This window comes from Abramis brama (genome assembly GCF_963993115.1).
Source record: "Abramis brama genome assembly, chromosome: 13".
Classification (NCBI taxonomy): Eukaryota; Metazoa; Chordata; class Actinopteri; order Cypriniformes; family Leuciscidae; genus Abramis; species Abramis brama.
This window is the reverse complement of record NC_139975.1, coordinates 36,502,384-36,525,013: the sequence shown is the minus strand read 5'-3', so window position 1 is coordinate 36,525,013 and position 22,630 is coordinate 36,502,384. Positions and strand designations below refer to the sequence as shown.

The window sequence follows — 22,630 nt, the reverse complement described above, 5'->3', positions numbered from 1 at the left end:
TCTCCATCGAACTGCACCAATAAATTATAAGCGGAACCGCGTAGTGGTGTATGGGAAAGACCAGCAGTTCCAAGCAGATTTAGTTGATATGTCTGTATACTCGAAAGAGAACGACAATATCAAGTTTATAATTACCGTTATAGACGTTTTTAGCAAGTACGCGTGGACAAGGGTATTGAAAAATAAAACGGGACCAGAAGTAGTTAAAGCTTTTTTGTCTATTTTGAGAGAAGGACGTGTACCTGTAAAGTTGCAGACAGATAAGGGTACAGAGTTTTTCAATAAGCATTTTCAACAGTTGACAAAAAAATATAACATACACCATTTTGCAACAGCAAGTGATTTAAAAGCGAGTGTAGTCGAAAGATTTAATAGAACTTTAAAAGGACGAATGTGGAGGTATTTAACAGCGGTGAATTCCAAACGCTACTGTGATATATTGCAAGATCTGACAGAGGCGTATAATTCTAGTTATCACAAATCCATTAAAATGCGACCGTTGGACGTGAATAAAGAAAATGAAACTGTGGTGTTTAATAATTTATACGGAAAAATGCGTAAAGAGACACCAGTCTTTAAATTTGCCATAGGAGATATCGTCAGGGTATCTAAAGTCAGGAATATATTTGCCAAAGGCTATGAACAGAATTATACTGAAGAATACTTTACTATAAGTGTGTGTATACCACGAAATCCAGTCGTATACAGGATACAGGACTATGATGGTGAATTAGTAGATGGTTGTTTTTATGAGCAAGAACTCCAAAAAATCATTGTGAGTGATGATAAATCGTTTAAGGTCGAAAAAATTTTGGACAAACAACGACGCGGAAAAGCCATGTACGTTCTGGTGAAATGGCTTGGATGGCCTTCAAAATTCAATAGTTGGATTCCTGAAAAACAGATGATTGATCTACAATCTCCCTTAAAACCGTAGCGAAAGCCACAGACAATGTCATTTATCCAAAAACATCTAACATGTCTGAGGAGGAGGGGTTCTACGTCACGCTCCCGTGCAATGCATCTGCAAATGTATACCCCGAGAATCGCATATCTAATTACAGAACTAGATTGGCAAGAGCTATACATTTAAAAGGATTATGGGAAGTGGCGTTGGTTGAGTTTCACTACCCAAAAACTTGGCACACTTTCAACGAGGAAGACTCTGCTTTTATTATTGAATGCGATCAATGTTTGAACATCGATGAACGTAGTAAAGTGCGTGGGGATCTTAATATTCAAACTTTCCGGAAAGCCCTAAAAATATCTACGAATCATAATAATATAAAACACGGCTATTTTGAGGATATTTCAGTATTACTCAAGGAAATAAACGCAACCCTTCCACCACGGGTGCAGCTAGGCTACGATCATATAAGGAATAAGATATTTCTGAAAGCAGCTCAGAGAGCATCGCTAACGTTTTACGGAAAGCTCGCTGTCATTCTAGGATTAAAACCCAGTGTTCCTATAGAAAATCTAAACAGTACGGATGAACACGAAGACGCGCGCACATACGCACCATACCAGGCCGATATAAGTGGAGGATTTTACACTCTATTTGTATACATAGATATAATAGAATATCAAGCAGTCGGTGACGCGTATGTTCCATTATTAGAGACGATACATATTGAACCGACCACTAACAAAGCAGTCAGTGTCAGGTACGACAAGTCTCATTACGTTCGTCTTAATAAAAACAACATCTCAGACATTGGGATCGAAATTAAAGACGACCAGAATAAAGACGTACGATTCACCTACGGAAAAGTTGTAACGAAGCTGCACTTTAGACCAGTGAGAAAACATTTGTTTTAAAAATGGCTTATCTCAATCCCTACCAAGAAGACCCCCACCGCTACATATCATATTACCAGGCCCAGACGGGACACGGAATGCCAGGCTATGCCGGAAGTGGAGTCATGTATGGTTCCGGTTTTGCATCAGGGATCGGGGGTCTCTTTCGGGGGTTATATCGTATGGCAATCCCGTTTCTAAGAAGGGGTTTCAGTATAGCAAAGCCACACATAAAAGCTGCGGCAAAAAATATAGTAAGTGATGTAGTCACCAGTGCCTTGTCAAAGTCATTTAATAATAATGATAACACTGAGGGACAGAGCGGTCACGGTCTGATGGTCATGCGCAGAGGGTTAAAGCCACCTGGGACCCGTATGAGGAGGGGGCGTGGTCACGGTATAAAGAAGACTAGACGCGTCACTAAGAAACGCCCAGTCGCAAAAAGCAGAGGAAGAAGCCGGACGAAACGTGTAAAAAGATCTACAACTTTGAAAAGACGAAGCAACACTATCTTCTAAATCATGTCGTTGATTCATGCAATGTCAGACGAATGTATCAAATCCGAACTGGATATTTTTACACTTCCTTTAACGCAAACAGCTATTGAGAAAAACACTTATGTGGAAATCCCACCCATGTCAGCGATTAATGATGCTTCCCCGATTGAATTTTTCATCGCAGGGACTGGTGAAGATTACACAGATCTGAATAACACATTGTTATATACCCGTGTGAAAATAACTCTGCCAAACGGAGATGACGTACCACAAGGAGCTCCGGTGTCTTTGATTAACTATCCTGGAGCCTGCATTTTCTCGCAGGTGGACGTGTCCCTAGGAGATCGACTAGTGTCACAGTCATCCAGCACGTATCCGTACAGGTGCATTCTGGAAATGCTTATTAATTATGGAAAAGATACCCTAGAGAATAACTTTTCAGCCGGACTGTTTTACAAAGATACAGCTGGTCATATGGATTCTACAGACCCAGCTGGCGCTAATGCAGGTTTAACAAAAAGAGCTGCGTTTACAGACGGGAGTAACGTTGTGGAGCTATTGGCTCCAATACACAGCGACATATTCTTTCAGCCGAAATTACTATTGAACGGCGTAGATATTCGTATTCGTTTAACTAGAGCAAAAGACGAATTCTGTCTTATGCGCGGGGACGCGATCGATTACAAAGTAAAAATAATCTCCGCTTCTCTCTTTATCAAGAGGGTGTCAGTTTCACCCTCCCTCCACTTGGGGCACGCTCAAGCTTTACTGTCGGCCACAGCCAAGTATCCTTTTGACAGGGTATGTGTGAAAAACTTTTCTATACCAGCAGGAGCACGCGTCTCAAACCATGAAAATCTGTTCCTTGGGACTTTACCAAAATCCATCATTATAGCAATGACGGATAATGATGCTTTTACTGGCGCATACGATAAAAACCCATTCGCGTTTAAACATTTTAATCTTGAATATTTAAATCTCACCTCAGACGGTGGACATGTCCCAAATCGTCCTTTTCAGCCACAATTTAATTTAGGAAATGCAGTACGAGAATATTATCAACTGGTTACCGCCACGGGGAGACATCTGAAGAACCAGTCTTTGGCCATAGACAGGGAAGATTTTCTCAACGGCTACACACTGTTTGCCTATAACCTTACTCCGGATGAAGAGTGTTCGCAGCATGTTTCGCTAATTAGGTCTGGAAATATTAGGTTAGAAGCCCGTTTTAGAGAGCCTCTACAAAACACAGTAAACATTTTAATTTATGCAATCTACGATTCTCTACTTGAAATATCAAATCGAAGACAGGTGTTGGCAGAACACTACTGAAGGGTTTGAAATGAACACTGTGGAGTTAACGGAAATTATGGATAACATCGCGTGTAATATAAATTTTTTAGGAGTACTCGCTAGCGATCATTTTCCAAAAGAACCGCTGACAGATCTCCCGGCTCTATTAATTTGTAATACGGATCGATCGGACGAACCGGGACGCCACTGGTTAGCTATGTATATGGATCGAAACGGGGTCGGATGCTTTTTTGACAGCTTTGGGAATCCTCCGGATTCAGATTTTTTTCCTCCATCCATTCTCGACTTTCTAAAAAACAATTCTACACGAGTTCATCATTCTACCAGACAAGTCCAAGATTTTACATCAGTCACCTGTGGACAACATTGTGTATTTTTTCTGTATCATATTTCACGGGGTGTTGAGTATGAGGATATAATGAATTTTTACCATAACGATAATCTATTAAGAAATGATACTATGGTGTCTCTTTTCGTGAAAAAATTGAAACCCCGGGTCTGTGGTAGTAAAAGATTTAAATGTATCCAGTGTGTACAGTCTGGTAAAATGTTCCAGTCTTATTAATTCCTGTGTAACTAATAAACGACTCGTAAACAGATGAATAAATTTGTTTTCTTTTATTTGACATCAAAAACAATAACACATAAATGCTGTACAATAACATACAAATTCTCACACATGATAATATTCTGTAAAAAAACAACAACCAACAACAAAAAAAAAAAAAAACATAGGTATCCCATTACATATAATTGTTAAAAATCCATCCATTCTTTTTCATCTACACTGGCTGGGTTAAATACGTTTTCATCAGAATCGTGTGCGTGTGTGTGTGTGTGTCGTTTTTTCAAAGACTTAGTAGGTACAGTACCAAAGTCATCCGCGTGTGTTTTTCTTTTAAACGATTCAATCATCCGTCTTACATTATGATTGGTTACAGTCGAATGAGGAATCTTTAATGCCACAAATGCATCCAGAAAGTCATACCACCCTACAGGGCGACGATTGTCATGTATCGTCTGTGGTGAAGTTAGACTTTTTACCAGATCAAATATATGGGACCCTGGAATGATTCTCCCTTTATAAACAAATTCTCCATCAACTGTCCATGAAGACACGTGTTTGGCTTTCGACATTTTATCCATAATATATTTTACATTTTTTAACCTTTTCTGAGGAATATTGGTTAAAACTTCTGAGAGGATTGGGTCATCACCGACGTCATCATTCCTAACATCGGGGGTGTGGGAGGGGGGAGGTGTCTCGTGTTCCGGTAATGTAAGAGTTAGAGTGTTACTTTCCATATCACCGTGTTTTACCACACTTAAGAATCGTTGTAAAACATTAGTGTAGAGCTTGGATTTTTCGTAAGTGTTCAAATCATGCCTCTGCAGTATATCTCTAATAGATGAATCCAAGTCATTCTCCACAACCGTATGAATATTTTCACGAAGCGGTGCAGTCCTTAGTCTATCCAGCTGATGTTTTGGCACGAGATACAATTTCTCGGCATGTTGCATTTTTCTCTTCAGATTCAGTTTCTAGTTATGAGACTGGTTATGAAAGGAAGCGCTACACTGAGAAGGGGAAGCAGAAAACCCCCTTTTTGATTAATCATACGTCTCTTCCTGCTGATATTAATCTTTTTATTAGCAACGTACTTTATCTCCTTTTTCCTTCTTTTTAAAGACCCGTGCTGTTTCACAGTTAGGGGGATCTTGCCATGAAGAATATTGAGAGCCACTTCACATAGAGCCAATATTAACTCATCGGGTGAAGATTGCAGAATAACATGTCGCTGCTTGGGTGAGCTCTTGTATAATAACTTTAAGAGGTAGAGATTTCTGGAAAGCCTCGTGCTCATTGTTACTTCTGGACGTACACCACCGGATAGTCTGACAGTAAATCCGTTCTGAGCCGAAATTTTTCAGGGGTCTGTGGTTTATAATCTATTAACAAGTAGCTGTAAGGACGTTCAGTTGCATCCTGGTACGCTTCAATAAAAAACTTTGTATTCCCTGGGTACATCTGCCGTCCCAAAATACCAATCTGCTGCTTATCGCGAGGGTTTTTAAATATTATTAAATAATTTGTATTAAGACCTATTGTTCTGGTAGATTTACCCTGGAAAAACAGATTCTGTATTAATAGCAAACAGCTAATCTTATTGTGATGTATGTATTGTGTAAAAATCTTCTCGACTTCTCCGTTAGAAGCAGCTTGACTCATAACATCGTCCAAGATAAGGAGCGATCTTTTACCAGGAGGGAATAATGAGTCATCATCCAATTTCTGTGGTACGCCTTCAATGAATTTAATATCAAAAGCATGTAACATTTGATCATACATTGGCTGCCAGGATGTATACACATACACAAAATTGTCAAATTTGACAGAACACATTTTGTCTGAATTATACATTAGAGTCTTCACAAAAAAAGTCTTCCCACTATTACTTGGACCGGCAACGACAGCCGAGAATGGGTGCTGCATTCTGCAGTCAAAAACATCTGTTTCACACATTTTCAAAATATTGTTAAAACCCGTAAGGTAAGGTAGTATAATCTGGTTGGAGTACTCGCTTATTGTACACAAGTCTGAAACTTTTCACGATTGATCTATTGTGCAATGTGAATCCCCTCTTATTACGTGTAATGGTCTCTGTGCGGGGAAACAGCTGCATCGTGTCACGTGATTCCACATAGGCACGCACTAGCCCTATCAGACTATGCAATGTGACTATTTGGGCATTCTCTGCATTGAGTGTAATACCCTTCGCTTTGAGACACGTATAGCCTTTTGCTGTCTGATACCCATAAGATTTTGGTCCTGACGAGGCATACTCTGTTATGAAATCATCTGGAACTAATTCGCTCGTGAGCTGTCCGAGATAAGAACCTGTTTCAGGCATCCATTCGCCGTTTTTTGATACAAAGATCACGCTGTCTGTATCGGCATAAATCACACGTTCGTCTAATTTGTCCAAAAGATTATACAGCTCGAGTCGTGCGTAAGCAGTGGTGAAAGCACCAATAAAAACGTTAACGTCCCGTGTGGGGCACGGGTCACGTTCTGCATATGACCACTGAATCAAAGCCACTGAATCAGATACAAACGAAAAGTGTTTTATAATCCGTCCAGCACCACCAAAAAGACATTGTGTGAATTCTTCGGGCTCTGTCAAAAGCTCTGTGGTAGGTAAATGGGTACGCAAAGAGAAACGGCCCCATAAGGTATTCAAGATGAGCTTAGCAATGGATCTTTTTGCCGAATTATGCATTATTTTAGTGATGTCTAGCTGAACGCCCTGCTTATCGAGATAATCGTCAACGTACGTTTGTTTGTCATCCTCTGTCACTACATGCGAGGGGAAGCCAGATGCCTCCTGTTTGAATTTTAGGAATGTTTTGACATAATCGGTAAACAGACTGTCAGAGCTTTGTGGAAAATGCCACACCTCGTGAATTTTAACCACCTGATAACCGTGCTGAATAGCTCGATGTAATTCAACGCTGACCCATGTAGCTGTAATACATCTCTCAACCTCTGTGTGGCAGCATTGAGGGTCCTGAATCTGATTCTCTGCACAAGTCCTGCACAAAGGGAACATTAATTTACCTGAGCATCTGTAAGGTAGAACAGGGTGAAATAGCTTACGTGGTGGTAGCACTGTCACTTTGACGAGACCAAAATAATTCTCTATCCCTTCAAAGTCCTTGAAGATAATTTTAGGATGGCCGATAGGATACGTTTTACTCGACTGAACGAATGGGTATAGCGATGTGAAATCATAATAATCCACTCGTTCATCATCAGCTGTTTTGTGGTACAATTTATACGCGTTTGTGCGTCCACCAAATAATGCATCCCGAGGTCTCAGCCTCTCAGGTGCCTCGTAAGATGACATGAACCGCATGACATCAGGATCTGTTTGTTTTGCTAGATCCCATTCACATTCCCAGATAGTAATCACTCGTAAGGAGTACACTTTACGAAGTGTTTCTATCTTTTCATCCGACTGCCTTCTGAGAGTACCAAAAGACACTTTTGATAAAGGCTGAATTTCTTCTGCCTTAAATCGACAATTGTGTCCATGGTAAAAACAACCTAGGAATTCCAAGGCTGTCTTCGTCCCATCACCAGACTCATAATACCCATCAACGTGATAAGGTCCGAAGGATTGCTCTCCGTGATTTAAGGCATGCTGTACATCAATGTTTTGGGTATTTTTAATATATTCGAGCCATTGAATGGATGCGTTTGAAAACGTCTTGTGTTGATTAACATACGCGTGACTGTGTGTAAGTGCCACTGTATCTCGACTCAAAAAAATTGTTTTGAATACTTTCATGCATGTTCCTGCCAATGTCACAGATTTAAACGGATCAATGTTTGTACATTCGAGGAATTCTTCACGATATTTTATACACGCCTGTCGTAAGATAACCACGTCATTCCTACAGTAAAAAGCTAGCTCCTTTTTAAAGTCAAAGACACTGCCTGACACACCTGCGTACCATGTGTCAAATCTGACACGCTCGGTTTCACTCATTGTCTCATAACCGTAAAACTCTTTTGCCGGATAGGGACCCACATAATTTGCATTCTCCAATCTGTTGAAATGATGCGGGAAAAATCCCTTTTCGCTCACGCTTAGGTTTAACGCTGCCGGTACCTTGCCTAGCGAAAAAGGGATAAATTGAAAACTGTCTATAAATCGCTGTCTAAACGCTGTGTCATACATATGCAATATTCTACATCCCTGCATAATAATCTTTGGACTTATTCCTTCGTTGCTAAGATACTCTAACAGGATGTAGGAATCAAATCCCGATGCGTTGTGAGCTACAAATGTGTAATCACTGTATTTCGGCCGCCTGAAGTGTTTAATCAGACGTGCCACACAATCTGTTCCTCCAGCTTCAAACGTCTCACCTGTCTGTGTCATTGCGCATACAAAATTAGCCACATGTTTATAATTCTGATACATTGTCTCAAAGTCATAATAAATGTATTTTTCATCATTTTTTTCAGACTTTAGAGGTTGGATGTAGCATTCGTGACTACCTTCACTTGTCAAAATCTCGTTGCAATGTACGCAGCACTCTGGAGAGCACTTGTGCGGTTTGATTTTATCAGCAGATCTTGCAACCCTATACAATCGTTGGCATTTAGTGCAGTATTTTAAAGTGTCACACTGCGATTTCTCAGTAGATGTACGCTCTTGTTTATGTGTTTCATAGCAGAAGGTGTTCCTGCAGTATCTGAGGCAGTCTGGACATTGTCTATAGGATGTCGTACGTGTACGGCATTCGGAGGTGTTACAGATATTACAAACATATTTGCATTTATGGAGTCTCTTGTCGTTATGACCCTTGAGACAAAATTCACACACATAACTTGTGCCTAAGAAACCTTTCAAATTTTTTATCAAATAATAATGTTCTTCATGAATATATAAATTTACGGTCTTTGGATGTATTCCATCCATGTTTTTGTAGACCTGCAGTTTCCCTGAGCAGTCTCTGTGAAAAACTACAATTTTTACATTTAAATTTCTTTCGAAAATGTTCAGATCATGAAATCCTATTTTATCATACGGCATAAAACCACAGGCTGTGTGTATGTCTTTTGCTGTTTTTTGCAACTGCTGATCTGTGAATTCAGGGTTAAAAAAATATGCCAGACAATAACTAAGACACATATTATCGTTCAGATTCGTTGGACAAAATAAATGCATTTTATTTCGTTTTATAACTTCACTGATGGCAATGTCTGTGATTCTCCTACGTGCACCTGCTTGTCTGTCCATAGCTACCGAAACTCTTAGAGATAAAGAGTTGTCTGTTGACACGTCTCTGTTGCTTTGTGCAGCGCGTTCAATTTGATCAATGAATAATGATGCGTCGTGGTTGCTCTCAGGCGTTAATACTGTATTTATAGATGTGGGTAAGCTAGAACCATTTAGTGCTATATTTATATACCCCGTATCACCAGCCGTCAGTTGAGAAAAATGCACAATCTCATCTAAAATATTGTGTAGATGAATATTAAAATCTGCCAAGTCGTTTGTATCTATTTCACGGAGATTCAGTGTCCTATGGATTTCTAGTCCGTTGAAACGTGGTCGAGGAGTTATTACAAAGTTGCCTACACGTCCTCCTTCAGTCGTCAACGTATGAATTTCGTCCTGACTAAGACCCATATTAGGGAGTTGGTGATTATAATTCGTAAACCCATTACCGGACTGTACGTTTTCATCATCATCACCTTCAGACGTTTCTAACCACGTTCGTTGTTCGGCTATAATATTTTGTAATCTTTCGGATGTGGATAGTTCACTTGTGTTTAGCATCCCTAGTTGTTCACGTATTAAAAGACGCAATTGCTCATTAGTACTGTGACGCCTTGAACTTACGTGTTCTACGTCTTCATCTGAGTCTGACTGCATATCAGTGTAACATCTTTTAGATGACATTTTGGGGTTTTTATTATTTTATTTTTTATTTAAAAATGTGTTACTAGTAGACTACAAACGAATACTCCAACACCACTACCATTCATAAACAATATTATTGATGGCTAATGACTACGGATAACAACAACAACCTGTAGCAGTAATACAAAATAACAATGACGGTCAAATGAATAAAAAATTATAACAATCATATGAATAAAAAAAAAAATAATCAATTACCAAATATGAAAACTAGAGATTGTAAGCTTTCAAATGATATATAGTTTGTCAAGATTAGTTTAGGTTTAGTATAGGGTATTAGGCTATACTGTTTTAAATGTGTAACAGATTTGGGCCCGCCGGCGGGCCGGTAACACTTAAGGGGTGCGCTAATGACTACGGATAACAACTGTAGGAATAATACAAATAACAACAACAAAACGTAACAGAAATAAAAAATAGTGTATTCTACATTAAAAACTACACATATTCATAACACATATTCATAACTTTCAAGTGAAAACGCTAAAATAACAGTCAAATTAATAAAAAATAGTGTATCCTACATTAAAAACCACATATTCATAACGTTAAAGTGAAAACGCTAAAATAATAATCAAATGAATAAAAAGAAATCAGTAATTATGAGATGTAACATAACTTCTCATGAATGCTTCCTGTCTTTCCATTAATAATCTGGATAACATTCAGACGTTCATTTAAAAAAGAGTTAATGCATTGTTACCGTTATTAACTGTTGTCCAGGACGCATTTCTCCATTCTCCTCTCGTGTTTAAAAGATCGTTACAAAGTTCTCCGTTTACATCCTGACAAATCCCCAAAACGTTTGATTCACCCGGTGAAATATTCCTCTCGCTGTGTTTGATACTCCACAAAGAAACGTGTTCACCCAATAATATTCCTCACGAAGAATAATGGTCTGATACTCCTTAAAAGATCCCGTGAAACATTGGTTAATCCAGTAAATATTCCTCACGTGAGTTTCCTTAAAAGATCCAATGAAACAGGGTTAATCCAAATAAAATGTTCCTCTAGCTGTGTTTGATACTCCTTAAAAGATGCAACGAAACCTGTGATTCACCCAATATCCCTCGCGAAGAATAATGATCTGATACTCCTTAAAAGATCCAGTGAAACGTATGGTTTATCCAATAAATGCTCCTCACGAAGAATCTGATACTCCTTAAAAGATCCAGTGAAACGTAAAGTTTATCCAGTAAATATTCCTCGCGAGTTTGATAATCCTTAAAAGATCCAGTGAAACGTGGTTAATCCAGTATTCCACTCGCTGAGTTTGACACTCCACAAAGACCCAATGTGTTGTGATTAATCCAATATTCCGTTCACTGATGCGCGTCGTTCCTCTGCACTTAAACAGGAGCTGAAGTCCGAGCCACGATCCACAGTAAGTTTAGTAAATTTTAGATACGAGAGTTTAAACAGACCGCGTTATCCTGTCAACCTCGGCATACGGGGATCCCCGGTGATGTCATCGTCAGCGACACCAAATGCATCCAATGAAATCCTGTGTGTATGCGTGTGTGTTGGTGAGGAGGCGGGGCCTCCGCGCCTCTCAACACAGATGGAATTTGACCATTCCAAGACAGAATGGACAGCCGTCGGTCGTCTTTTCTTGAAGCTGCGCGAGGAAATAATTTTGTTCACTTTTTTCTTTTTTTGAGTGTAGAGATGTTTCACGTGTCGCTCCACACCTGATGGGTCTTGGTAATCTGGTGGATAGAGTACAATCCTCTGTGTATTTTTGTGTATTTTTACAATTTATTTGAAATATTCGACGTTGAAATATAAATAGTTAGGTAAATGTTTATCATAACTCACCGTAACCTCCCCTCTTGTGTTTAAAAGAACGTTACGAAGTCCTCTGTTTACATCCTGACAAATTCTCAAAAACGTATGGTTCACCCAATAAATATTCCTCTCGCTGAGTTTGATACTCCACAAAGATGCAACGAAAAGTGGTTAATCCTCTCGATAGTTTGATACTCCACAAAGATCCAATGTGTTGTAAGATCGTGGCAGTTTGTTTGGCTCCGTGGTGAGTTTACATTCAGAAAGTTCCGCTGTTTGTGAGGAGAGACTTGAGTGGCTGTTTTGGGTAACACCAGGAGTGATGTCATCGTGAGCGTCACCCGAGGCCTCCAATGAGACATAAGTAAATCAGTGTGTGTGTGTGTGTGTGTGTGTGTGTGTGTGTGTTAGAGATGTGTTGAAAGTCTTTGGGCTGAAAGTTAAAATAACTTCTCCTGTGAGGCTATGCATTGCATGGGTTTATTTATATAGTAGCCTACATTTCGTACACTATGACAATTCAAACTGATTTAGATAGAAAGGAATTAAAAAGAGATAAATGATAGTTATAAAAAGGAATTAGAGTAAAATTAATTAAAGTATAAAGATGATACATAGTATAAACTTCTCATTTGACAAAAACACCGGATAAACTTATTTTGCATAGATATACAACCTTAATTTAAACCATCACCTCACAACCTCTCAGCTTTGAGGGGTGTGTTTAGTGGGAGAGGCCATGAGGAGACAGGGGCGGAGTCTACGTCTGGGTCCTGTGCAGTGGTAGATTTTGTCAGTCTTGACTCCTTTCTCCCGTGTTCGGACGTGTTTCATTGAGCTCCCAGGATATTACTTTACACAAAGTTGGATAACCTTTGTTCTTCTTTCAACAAACGGAATTGTAAAAACGTAAGTCAGTTTTTAAATGTACGTATGTGTTTATGCGTTTGATATGTTTTAATATTTGTTTAATGTCTTAATACTAATACATTTTGATAGCTTTAAGATAATGCAATTTAAACTTTTTCATTAATGTTTTAACATTTTACAAATGTATGAACGCTAAAGACGTGTTTTATACACCTTTAAACACTATGTACTTGTGAAAGTACAACTTTTCTTCAAATGTATTAGAAAATAGAACTATTTGCATGATATAATTTTAATACATGTTGTTTTAACGTTTTAATGTGGATCGTGGGAAAATTTTCCCCACGGTCACATGACCTGTCCGGAGGTGGGAGGGAGGGGGTAGAAAGGGGCGTGGCAAGCGTGGGAATATTCCCACGGTCAAAAAGGGGGTGGGGCAAGCGTGGGAATATTCCCATGGTCAAAAAGGGGGCGGGGCAAGCGTGGGAATATTCCCACGGTCAAAAAAGGGGCGGGGCTTAAGGGCAATAAATCACTCAAAGTGACATATAGTGCCCTATATTCTCTCTGGCAGCATTGAATTCCTATTAGCCTGTGACTTTTCTCTTTCCAAATTACCCCTCAAGTTATCTAAATTTCATCAACAGGTTCTCTTAAATTGGAAAATGTCTTATACTCATAATTTTACTCCACACAACATGCCTATCTGGAACAATCGATGCATATTGTTCAAAAGAAAATCTATCTATTATGATGACTGGGTGAAAAAAGGTATTTGGGCTATTTCACATCTTATGGATTCTGATGGAAATGTCCTTAATTACTCTGTTCTCACAGAGAAATACAATCTTAAATGTACCAAAAAACAATATAATACTATAATTAAGGCTATTCCTTTAGAATTGTTAAATTTGATGAAAGGTTTATTGATGTATGATGTCGTAATACCTAGATTTCCTTTGCTTATAATAGATGACATAGAATTTAAAAACAGAAAATGTTCAAACAAAATAATAAGAAGTGCAATAACAAATAAACTTCACCCACTTTTATTAAAAAGACTTTACACCCTCAATGATTTTCCAAAAGATATACAAATAAAAATCAGAACCAAATATCTCTCCCTCCCAATTTTTCCTAAAGCCAAAGAAACTCATTTCAAAATTTTAAACGATATTTATCCCAGTAATGAATTTCTGAGACAACGTTTCAATATTGATTTAAACTGTTGTTCATTTTGTGAATGTGATATTGAATCTGTGGAGCATGTATTTTTTGATTGTCATTATACCAGAACTTTATGGAATTCTTTTCAACATTGGATATCAGAATATGTTAGTGATGCACCCAATATACTGTACAAAGATGTCAAATTTGGAGTATTTTTGCAATATAGCAAGAAAGAACTTTTTTTACAATACTTGTATACTCTTAGTTAAACATTATATTCACAAATGTAAATTTTTGAAGGTCAAACCAATCTTCAAAATTTATTTAAATGAATTCTTGCAATTTAGGAAAGCCTTATGTCATGTAAAAACTAAAACAGCTACTATTTTCATTAATTTCATACAATCTCAGGTATGACAACAGACCTCTTGTGAATGTGCGTTTTTTTTTTGTTTGTTTTTTTGTTTGTTTGTTTGTTTTTCCCATGTTGTACGACCATTGTACACTTTTGTATTTTAATTTGTACACCTGCTCAGTCTTGTACAGATTCGTAAAAGGTTGTAATATGGTTTGTAATGCCATACTGTTTAAAAATAAAATATATAAAAAAAAATAATAAAAAAAAAGTATGCAAACACCACGTGAGCGGTCACCATGGGAACCAGAAAGTGTCCGACTTCACGTCTCCGTTTGCAGCTCCTCCCCGCCTGCACGCAGCTACTCTCGCCGATCGGTTACATCCAGCCGCAGCCGATGTCGAACACACCTATTATGTCATCACAACGAGTCCATCTTAGCAGACCAGCTCAGACTAAACTGGTCCTGTCGGGTTGAGATGTTGAACACTGAGATTCTGCCTGCAGACCAGCACACACATGAGAGGGTCTGAAATCAGTCTCACACTCAACAAGAAATAAGGAATATACCAAACATGAAGAGGCAGAGGAAAATATGGATTAAAGTATAAGAAGAGACTGAGTAAAATACTGGGCAGTAAAAGCACCAGCAGAGTGAATATGAACACAACCCAAATATGACGATCTGGTTTTCTGGATGTGTGAGAGTGACGATCAGTACAACACAGAGCAAAACTAGATATCATCCATGTGATCACTGATATAATGAACACTAAAAGAACAACCAAAAAATAATATTCCAACAAATAGAAAAACCTAAACAAAAACAATAACATCCCACCGATAATGATATAGAGAAACACCAGTATGTAGAAAGCGACGAAACAGTGTGAAGAGAAAACTGAAGCAGTGTACAGTGGATATTTCACAGAGAGAATTCCCTCTAGCGCCACCAGCTGGTTCAGGACGAGACCACAGACTCTTGATGAGATCCATAAAGATACAAAAACACGATATGTCCAATTTCCATCCATGTCGAGCTCATTTAAGAACACTTTTAACAGTATATAGGGACTCAAGAAAATCTCAGCACAGTCAGTGAGGAGGAGGAGGATGATGAAGGCTGAAATACGGTGTCCATTCTTTCTGTGATGAATTAGATCGCTGGCAGACCAAACAAGGGCTGGTAGACCTGCACACACACTGATGATGATGAAGATGGACCATCTGACATTTACCTGTAGCTGGACCAGATTCTGGTTATATGGACCATTTTCCATATTCCAGTCATATGTATAATTTTCCATATTCCAGTCATATGTATAATTTTCCATATTCCAGTCTGTCTTTGATCTGTTTGCAATATCCAGCTGAAAATATGTAATTAAATAAATGAAAAAGTGAAAAATTAGTATCTGCTGAATAAATGCTGAGCAACTTTCAGAAGACACAAAGCTCATTCCAGCTGAACACACAACTGAGAATATTCAGACTTACATTACATGAAATATACAAAGTTTTATCCTTTATTGTGTACAAATAATGCACATACATGTTCCCATATAAATGTGAATGTATGTTCTCACACACACACACACACACACACACACACACACACACACACGGAATGATTTACATCAGATTTCTAGTTCCCAGCATGCTTTGCTTCTGACTGTTAAAGGAGAGCAAATGTTAAAATGAAGTGTTATTTAATGTTAAAAGGATAATAGGATCTGTTAGTGTTTAATGCTCTATTATTTTGTAGTTTAAAAGGTTTTCTGGTGTGTGTGTGTGTGTGTGTGTGTGTGTGTGTGTGTGTGTGTGTGTGTGTGTGTGTGTGTTTGGGGTCATTGTGCTGAAGAGTAGAGCCTGTGGTTCGGTTGACGATTGGCCGAACATTATTAAGGCTATAATTATTATATTTTAAAAGTAATGTCTGTGCTCTCTTCAACACAGTGATAGTCTCTTGGCTAAATACTTTAGTACATGCAGGTGTGCTTGTGCCTTTGAAAATATGAAACATTTATAATGTAAATAATTAAAATATATAATAAATATATTACATTATATATTTCTCTAAATATGTGTGTTTATGTTGCATGACTAAATATATCTGCAATATATTACACATGCAGTACCATATCTGATCACATATACATCTATATATATTGTATTACTGAATATAAAATTAGGCCTACATACATTATATTAGTAAATATATTGTCACATTTTTCGATATATAAAAAGCAGCAATTCCTTATGTATTATTCAATATATTGTAATATATGAACACAATATATTTTCAAATATACTGTTAAACCATTTCATATATTGATCATTCATATATAGGGAATTATATATTTTCATAAGGGTAGTCTGTATCACATCATGTCAGTTCATCTTTAATAACTAAAAGTTAATCAAAATAAACAACCGTGTCTTACCTAGATATATTCAGGAGATTTCTGCAGCGCTGTGCTCATGGCATGAGAACGTCTGCAGTCTTGCTTGATTTCTTCTCTCGTTCTGACTGTGTTTTTGCTCTTTCTTCTCTTTTCTACTGCTGGTTTCTGGTGTATCTGCTGGTTTCTGGTTTATCTGCTGGTTTCTGGTTTATCTGCTGGTTTGATCTCAGCTCTCACATCTGAGCTCTGACTGTGGTTTCAGTAAAAAACACGGATAATATCTACTTAAACCATCTTTACTTAAATGTTTAAAAGCTTTAAGTGAAATTATATAGCACCTCTGTAAATGTAGTGTAGAAACTTTCCCCATGATTTTCCGTCATTCATTACGTTTTTTAATTAAGTTTTATGATCATACTGGGAATTTGTCCTTAGTTAGTGCACACACACATTAGGAGCAGTGAGTAGTGACATTTCCTACCATTCTTGAGAATCGAACCTGCGACCTTTGGGTTACAAGTCTGACTCTCTAACCATTAGGCCCCCAATAGAGAAAAGATCATATTAATATATAATGGATATGGAAAATAACATAAATTGACATACCTTTGATGTTTAAATTGACGGAAAAAAGGCCTATCACTGAAACCACAGTCAACACCACCAGAAACCACCAGAAGAGCAACACATTCTCACTCTAAAGACGTCAAAAACAAAAAAGTGCTTTGCACATCACTACTGTAGTTCAATAGGCAATTCATAACAAATTTACAATTCAGTCAGGGCCACTTTCATCAAATGTATATTTATTATAACTAGAAAAAAAAGTTAGTTTAGACAAACTAAGTTGGCTTGAGAAATCCGGACCAGAGAGTTTGAAGAAGTTTAAAGTAGTTTAAAGTTTGATAGATAGATTAGTTAGAAAGAAAGAAAAAGGTTAGTTAGAAAGAAAAAGAAAGATTAGTTAGAAAGATAGATAAATAATAGATAGATAGATAGATAGATAGATAGATAGATAGATAGATAGATAGATAGATAGATAGATTTGGATTACGATTGTGGATAACCCTTTAAATAAACTGCATTATGGGCGCTGCTCTGTGGCGACCGGCTGTGTGTTTCACTTGCGCCGTTTGATTTGTTTGTTTGTTGAGTACGTTTCTTTGTTTTTATATTTCTTTCTTTTTAAACTTCACTGCTGACGTGGTGTATAATTCGCACCAATGGAGTTTCATGGATTGTTGGACTTGTCATCTGGATTTTAAGTATAAATTTATTCAATGCACTAAATGCCAAAAACGCTGCAGGCGGAGTTGTTCGGTACAGCCGAGAATTCTTACTCCAGTGCAGTAAATATGCGGAGATCACATCTTATCATCGCATACCAAGTTATCTGCAATCTTCACAAGACAAGATTATTCAAACCAAAAGGAAACGGAGACGAGGAAAGAGAGGTGGGATTCGCCAGTGACTAAAAAGAATGGGAAATATTATTACCCTTGCCCACGATCTTATTAATGAATGCCCAGTCCCTGAGGGGTAAAATTAATGAATTAACAGCAAATCTACGCTACTTGCATGAATACAGAAACGCATGTGTGCTGGCAATCACAGAAACAAGGCTGAATGAGAGCACCCCGTCAAGTGAGGTTGAACCAACTGGCTTCACGGTGTATCGAACGGATCGAGACTCGGATATCACGGCAAAGTCACGCGGTGGTGGAGTTTGTTTTCTCATTAGGGACAACTGGTGTAGACAAGTGGTGGTAAGAGAATCTCTCTGTACTCCTGATATCGAACTACTGAGTGTATCACTTAGACCATTCTATCTTCCTCGGGAGTTCCCACAGCTGTTTTTTACTGTGGTTTATATACATCCGCTAGCAAACTCAGCTAAAGTCTCTGATGTGTTATATCAACTTTCACAAAGACTTGATACTCTGTCTCTGTCACGGTTCATGGGTTCACTGTCTCGCCCTCGCTGTCTGTCTGTCAGTGTTGTGTGTATTAGTGTTTTGGGCGTGTCTCGTTATCCCGGCTGATCAGCACCAGCTGATCCTCATCGAACGCCCTATTTATTCGTCTGTGATTCGTCTGTCTTTGTCAGATCTTTGTGAGGCTTCACTGGAGCATTGAGCACCCGTCACTCCTGTTTCCGCTGGTTTCCCTCGAGTGGTTCGCCTTCCCGGATCTCTCGCTTCCTGTCTGGATTCTGCCTGGATTTATCTTGCCAGTGCCTTATCTACTCTGTTCATCAACGATGACCAGCTTCACTGCTTTTCTTGTTTATAATAAATATTGCTGTTTTCTCGCAGTTGGATTCTACTTTCGTTCTTTCTATACAGAGATTGACAGAACGATCTGACCGTGACATGGATCCAGCGAAAGCAGCTGAGCTTCAGGAATTTCTTTCAAACAACGTTGTTCGGATGGATCGTCAAGAGGAACAGATGGCTGCTACTGGTCGGGCTGTACAGGCCCTGGTAACGCAGGTGTCCGAGCTCACCACTCATTTACAACAGTGGTTCTCAATTCCAGTCCTCGTGACCCACTGCTCTGCACATTTTGTATGTCTCCCTTATTTAACACACCTGAACCAGATCATCAGCTCATTAGAAGAGACTCCATGAACTGAACTGAGTGCGTCAGATAAGAGAGACATACAAAATGTGCAGAGCAGTGGGTCACGAGGACTGGAATTGAGAACCACTGATTTACAACAACTGAGGGCTCCCACTGCGCCAACCCCAGACTCAATCCAGCTTATTCCTGCGCGAGTTATAACTTCCGCTACTAACAATCAGTGAGAGACTCGCTCTGTGGACGCAATAATAGAGAAATGTTTAAACTGGGTTACAATGATGACATTATTCCACTCGCCCTTCAACCATTGAGCATTAAAAGGATTTAAAGTGTAAAGCATCAACAAAGTGCTTCAGCAGATCATGAAGAACCCCAGAGCACCAGTCTTTCCACTGCAATAACGGGCCGGGTAAATATCACTACTGTAATATAGGCTTTATCTGTGTTATGGACCATATAAAAATGTAAAAATGTTCATTAAGTTCAGCATTATGTGATACTATTTCAAAGTGTTTTGACAGATAATAAATAGACAATAAATGGAAAATGAATCTGGGTGAATGGAAGTTTCCCAAACCGGAAGTGCCGCCCATAATTCAAGCGCAGTCAGCTGGTCAGGAATAAGGTGGTTGGCGTCTGACCTGCTCGTGTGTGTGTGTGTGTTCCAGCGCGCGCTTCTTCAGTCTGCTGTGTCTGATGGAGCAGGTGGACGTGGTGATGAAGTGGTACAGAGATCTGATTCCCTCAGTGAGTAACACACACTCATGCACTGCTTCATGTGAGCACACACAGGATGTGACATCATTGTGATCTGGTTGCAGGTGTACTACCCCAGCTCTAACGTCATGACGGATCTACTCCGAGCGCTGGACACCGACAGCAGATTAGATCTCATCCCGCAGATATGGAGAGGTGATTGATTGACAGATTTATGTATCATGGGCCGAGCACTGAAGTGATGTCAGCTCCTGTAATGCTGCTGCTTCTCCTCTTGAGCCTATGGCATCCCATAGATCCGCTTGTGGGAAAGCTGTGAAATTTGGCACACAGATAGAGGACCGTCTGAACATTAACCACAGCCAATTTGGAGTCTCTAACTCAATCCCTCTAGCGCCACCACCTGTCCAAATTTATGCTAATAACCTTTGAACCATCATTTTCCGTCATTCCAATTCTCCTGCCATTTTGGAATTTCGGAAAAACCTACTTTTTCACGAATTCGATTTTTACGAAAATTGAACCAGATCATCTTCAGACCATTGTGACAAAAAGTTATGGAATTCAAGTTTATTCGTCAAACTGTTCTTGAATATCGCATCAACGAATGATGAATGTCTCGTCCGCGCTGCTGGCCAATGGAGCTCGACATCCGCACACGGCGGCCATCTAACCACAGGGTGCTCGCTCACTCATAACATGGTGCATGTACTTTTAAATAACCATAACTTGCTCAATTTTCTACCGATTTTCAAACGGTTTGGTTTGTTATAAACGTCAGAGATGTAGCTATTATACTGCATACATATGAATAATTATGTTCAAAATGTTTAAGCATTCAGAATTATAGCCACGTTAATAACGTTTGTAAGAAACCAAACCGTTTGTAAATCCGTCCAGATTTCAGCGAGATAAGAGGATTTGTGTGCGTGCTGCTCACTCACCTTAATTCACAGAGCCCTGTGGTTAGATGGTGATGCCGGAAGTGACTCCGCCTTAAGACATCTAGCCTTTATATGATATCTATGATGACAACCATGACTTGAGAATACCTGCTCAATTTTGGCACAGTGCCACCTAGTGGTCAGGAGAAATGAAAAATTAACTTCTGAATAGTTTGGCCAAAAATCATCATAAATCAACAGTTGACAGACAGTGGTCGGTGGAGAACACCTGAAAAACGCTAATAATGTGTTGTTGCACAGATATCAAAACGTTGGGCCACGGGAACAGACAGAAGCTGGTGGAGGATCTGCTGGCACTGATGGCCAGAGAAACACACAGTCAGCAGGTACAACCGCATCACCAGTTCAGTTCAATTCACATTTATTTTTATAGCGCTTTCCACAATATGCATCATTTCAAAGCAGCTTTACAGAAAATACACGAGTCCACATTACAAATTAGAGTGATCTGTTATCAGTCTTAGTTATGCATTTCAGAAACGTACATATACAAATCACAGTTAGTTAAAAATGTTTTAAACAATTCAATAATGTATGCAAGAAAATGCATTTAAACAATGTAATAATTTAAGGCATTGTAATAATGAATACATGTTTGGTAACAAATGATTATGAGAGAAAATTGTAGCATTGGTGTCAGATGATCTGCATTGGTTGATATAAGTCTTACTTCTGCTTTTGTTGTTAAAATTCCATGCATTGTCATTGGAAGCCAGTCAGTGTCTGTGTCTGTGTCTGTGTCTGTGTCTGTGTCTGTGTGTGTGTGTGTGTGTGTGTGTGTGTGTGTGTGTGTGTGTGTTTCAGGTGCAGGACTCATTGGCCGACTGTGCGCTGGACATTAAGAGCATGTACAGCACCGGTGACCGAGGGAAGGTCCTGATGAGCTGGACGGCCGGCTCTCTCAGTAACGTCATCTCTGTTCTGCTCGCGGCTCACAGGACATCGGCCGCCTGGTAACGTCTCCTATGGGATTCTGTGATGTGTTTTAAACGCCCCTCAGATCTGTTAATTTCACTTCTCTTCATGCAGGGAGACACTGAAACTCTTCAAAACCCACAATAGAGTTCCCAGGTAAGAGCCCACTCATTTTTCCAGTCATTTGTGATTTTGCTTCACAAGCATCAAGATTTTTATAATGTGCCAAAAGCCGTGTTTCCACTGTCGGGCCTAAAGCGAGCTGCTCAAAAATCACTTTCAGACAGCAGCGAGTGTTTGAAATAACTTCTGATTGTGATCCGATGTGGATTCTGATCACTGTATAAAGCAGAAATATTTACATGTGATGCAAAAGACTATATGCACGCTTAAATGTAAACATGGTAAATATGACCGCTTGAAGAAATCAGACAAATCATAAAGGCTATCCAATCTTGTATTTATTTATAGACAGTTGACTTATTGTCAACATTTAAAACCATGTGAATCATTAAGCTAAAGGTTATCCTGAATTGCTAAGCTAGGCCGTTTTTACCAAAATGGTGACTATGGGGCAAAGTGAGCCAGATGATGTGGGGTAAATTGAACCAGTGGTTCAACCTTTTTGAAATGGAGAAAATCGACTGAAATGTGTTGAAATAAAATATCTTTGTATAAGAAAAATATTAAACTGCTATTAACATTTAAATGCCCTAATATTTCATAAAAACAATACAGTCGGCCGAAATA

At 38.8% G+C, this 22,630-nt stretch overlaps 1 protein-coding gene across 1 annotated transcript; it reads left to right on the top strand.

Moving 5' to 3' along the window:
* Positions 1-2,321: 2,321 nt before the first annotated feature.
* LOC311095397 (small ribosomal subunit protein mS39-like) lies at positions 2,322-22,106 on the top strand (the record flags this gene model as incomplete). Its single annotated transcript, XM_084133881.1, has 6 exons — positions 2,322-2,680; positions 19,952-20,030; positions 20,105-20,195; positions 21,206-21,291; positions 21,770-21,918; positions 21,995-22,106. The coding sequence occupies 6 exons, from the start codon at positions 2,322-2,324 to the stop codon at positions 22,038-22,040; spliced, it is 810 nt and encodes a 269-aa protein (XP_083990007.1). The 3' UTR covers positions 22,041-22,106.
* Positions 22,107-22,630: the final 524 nt, after the last annotated feature.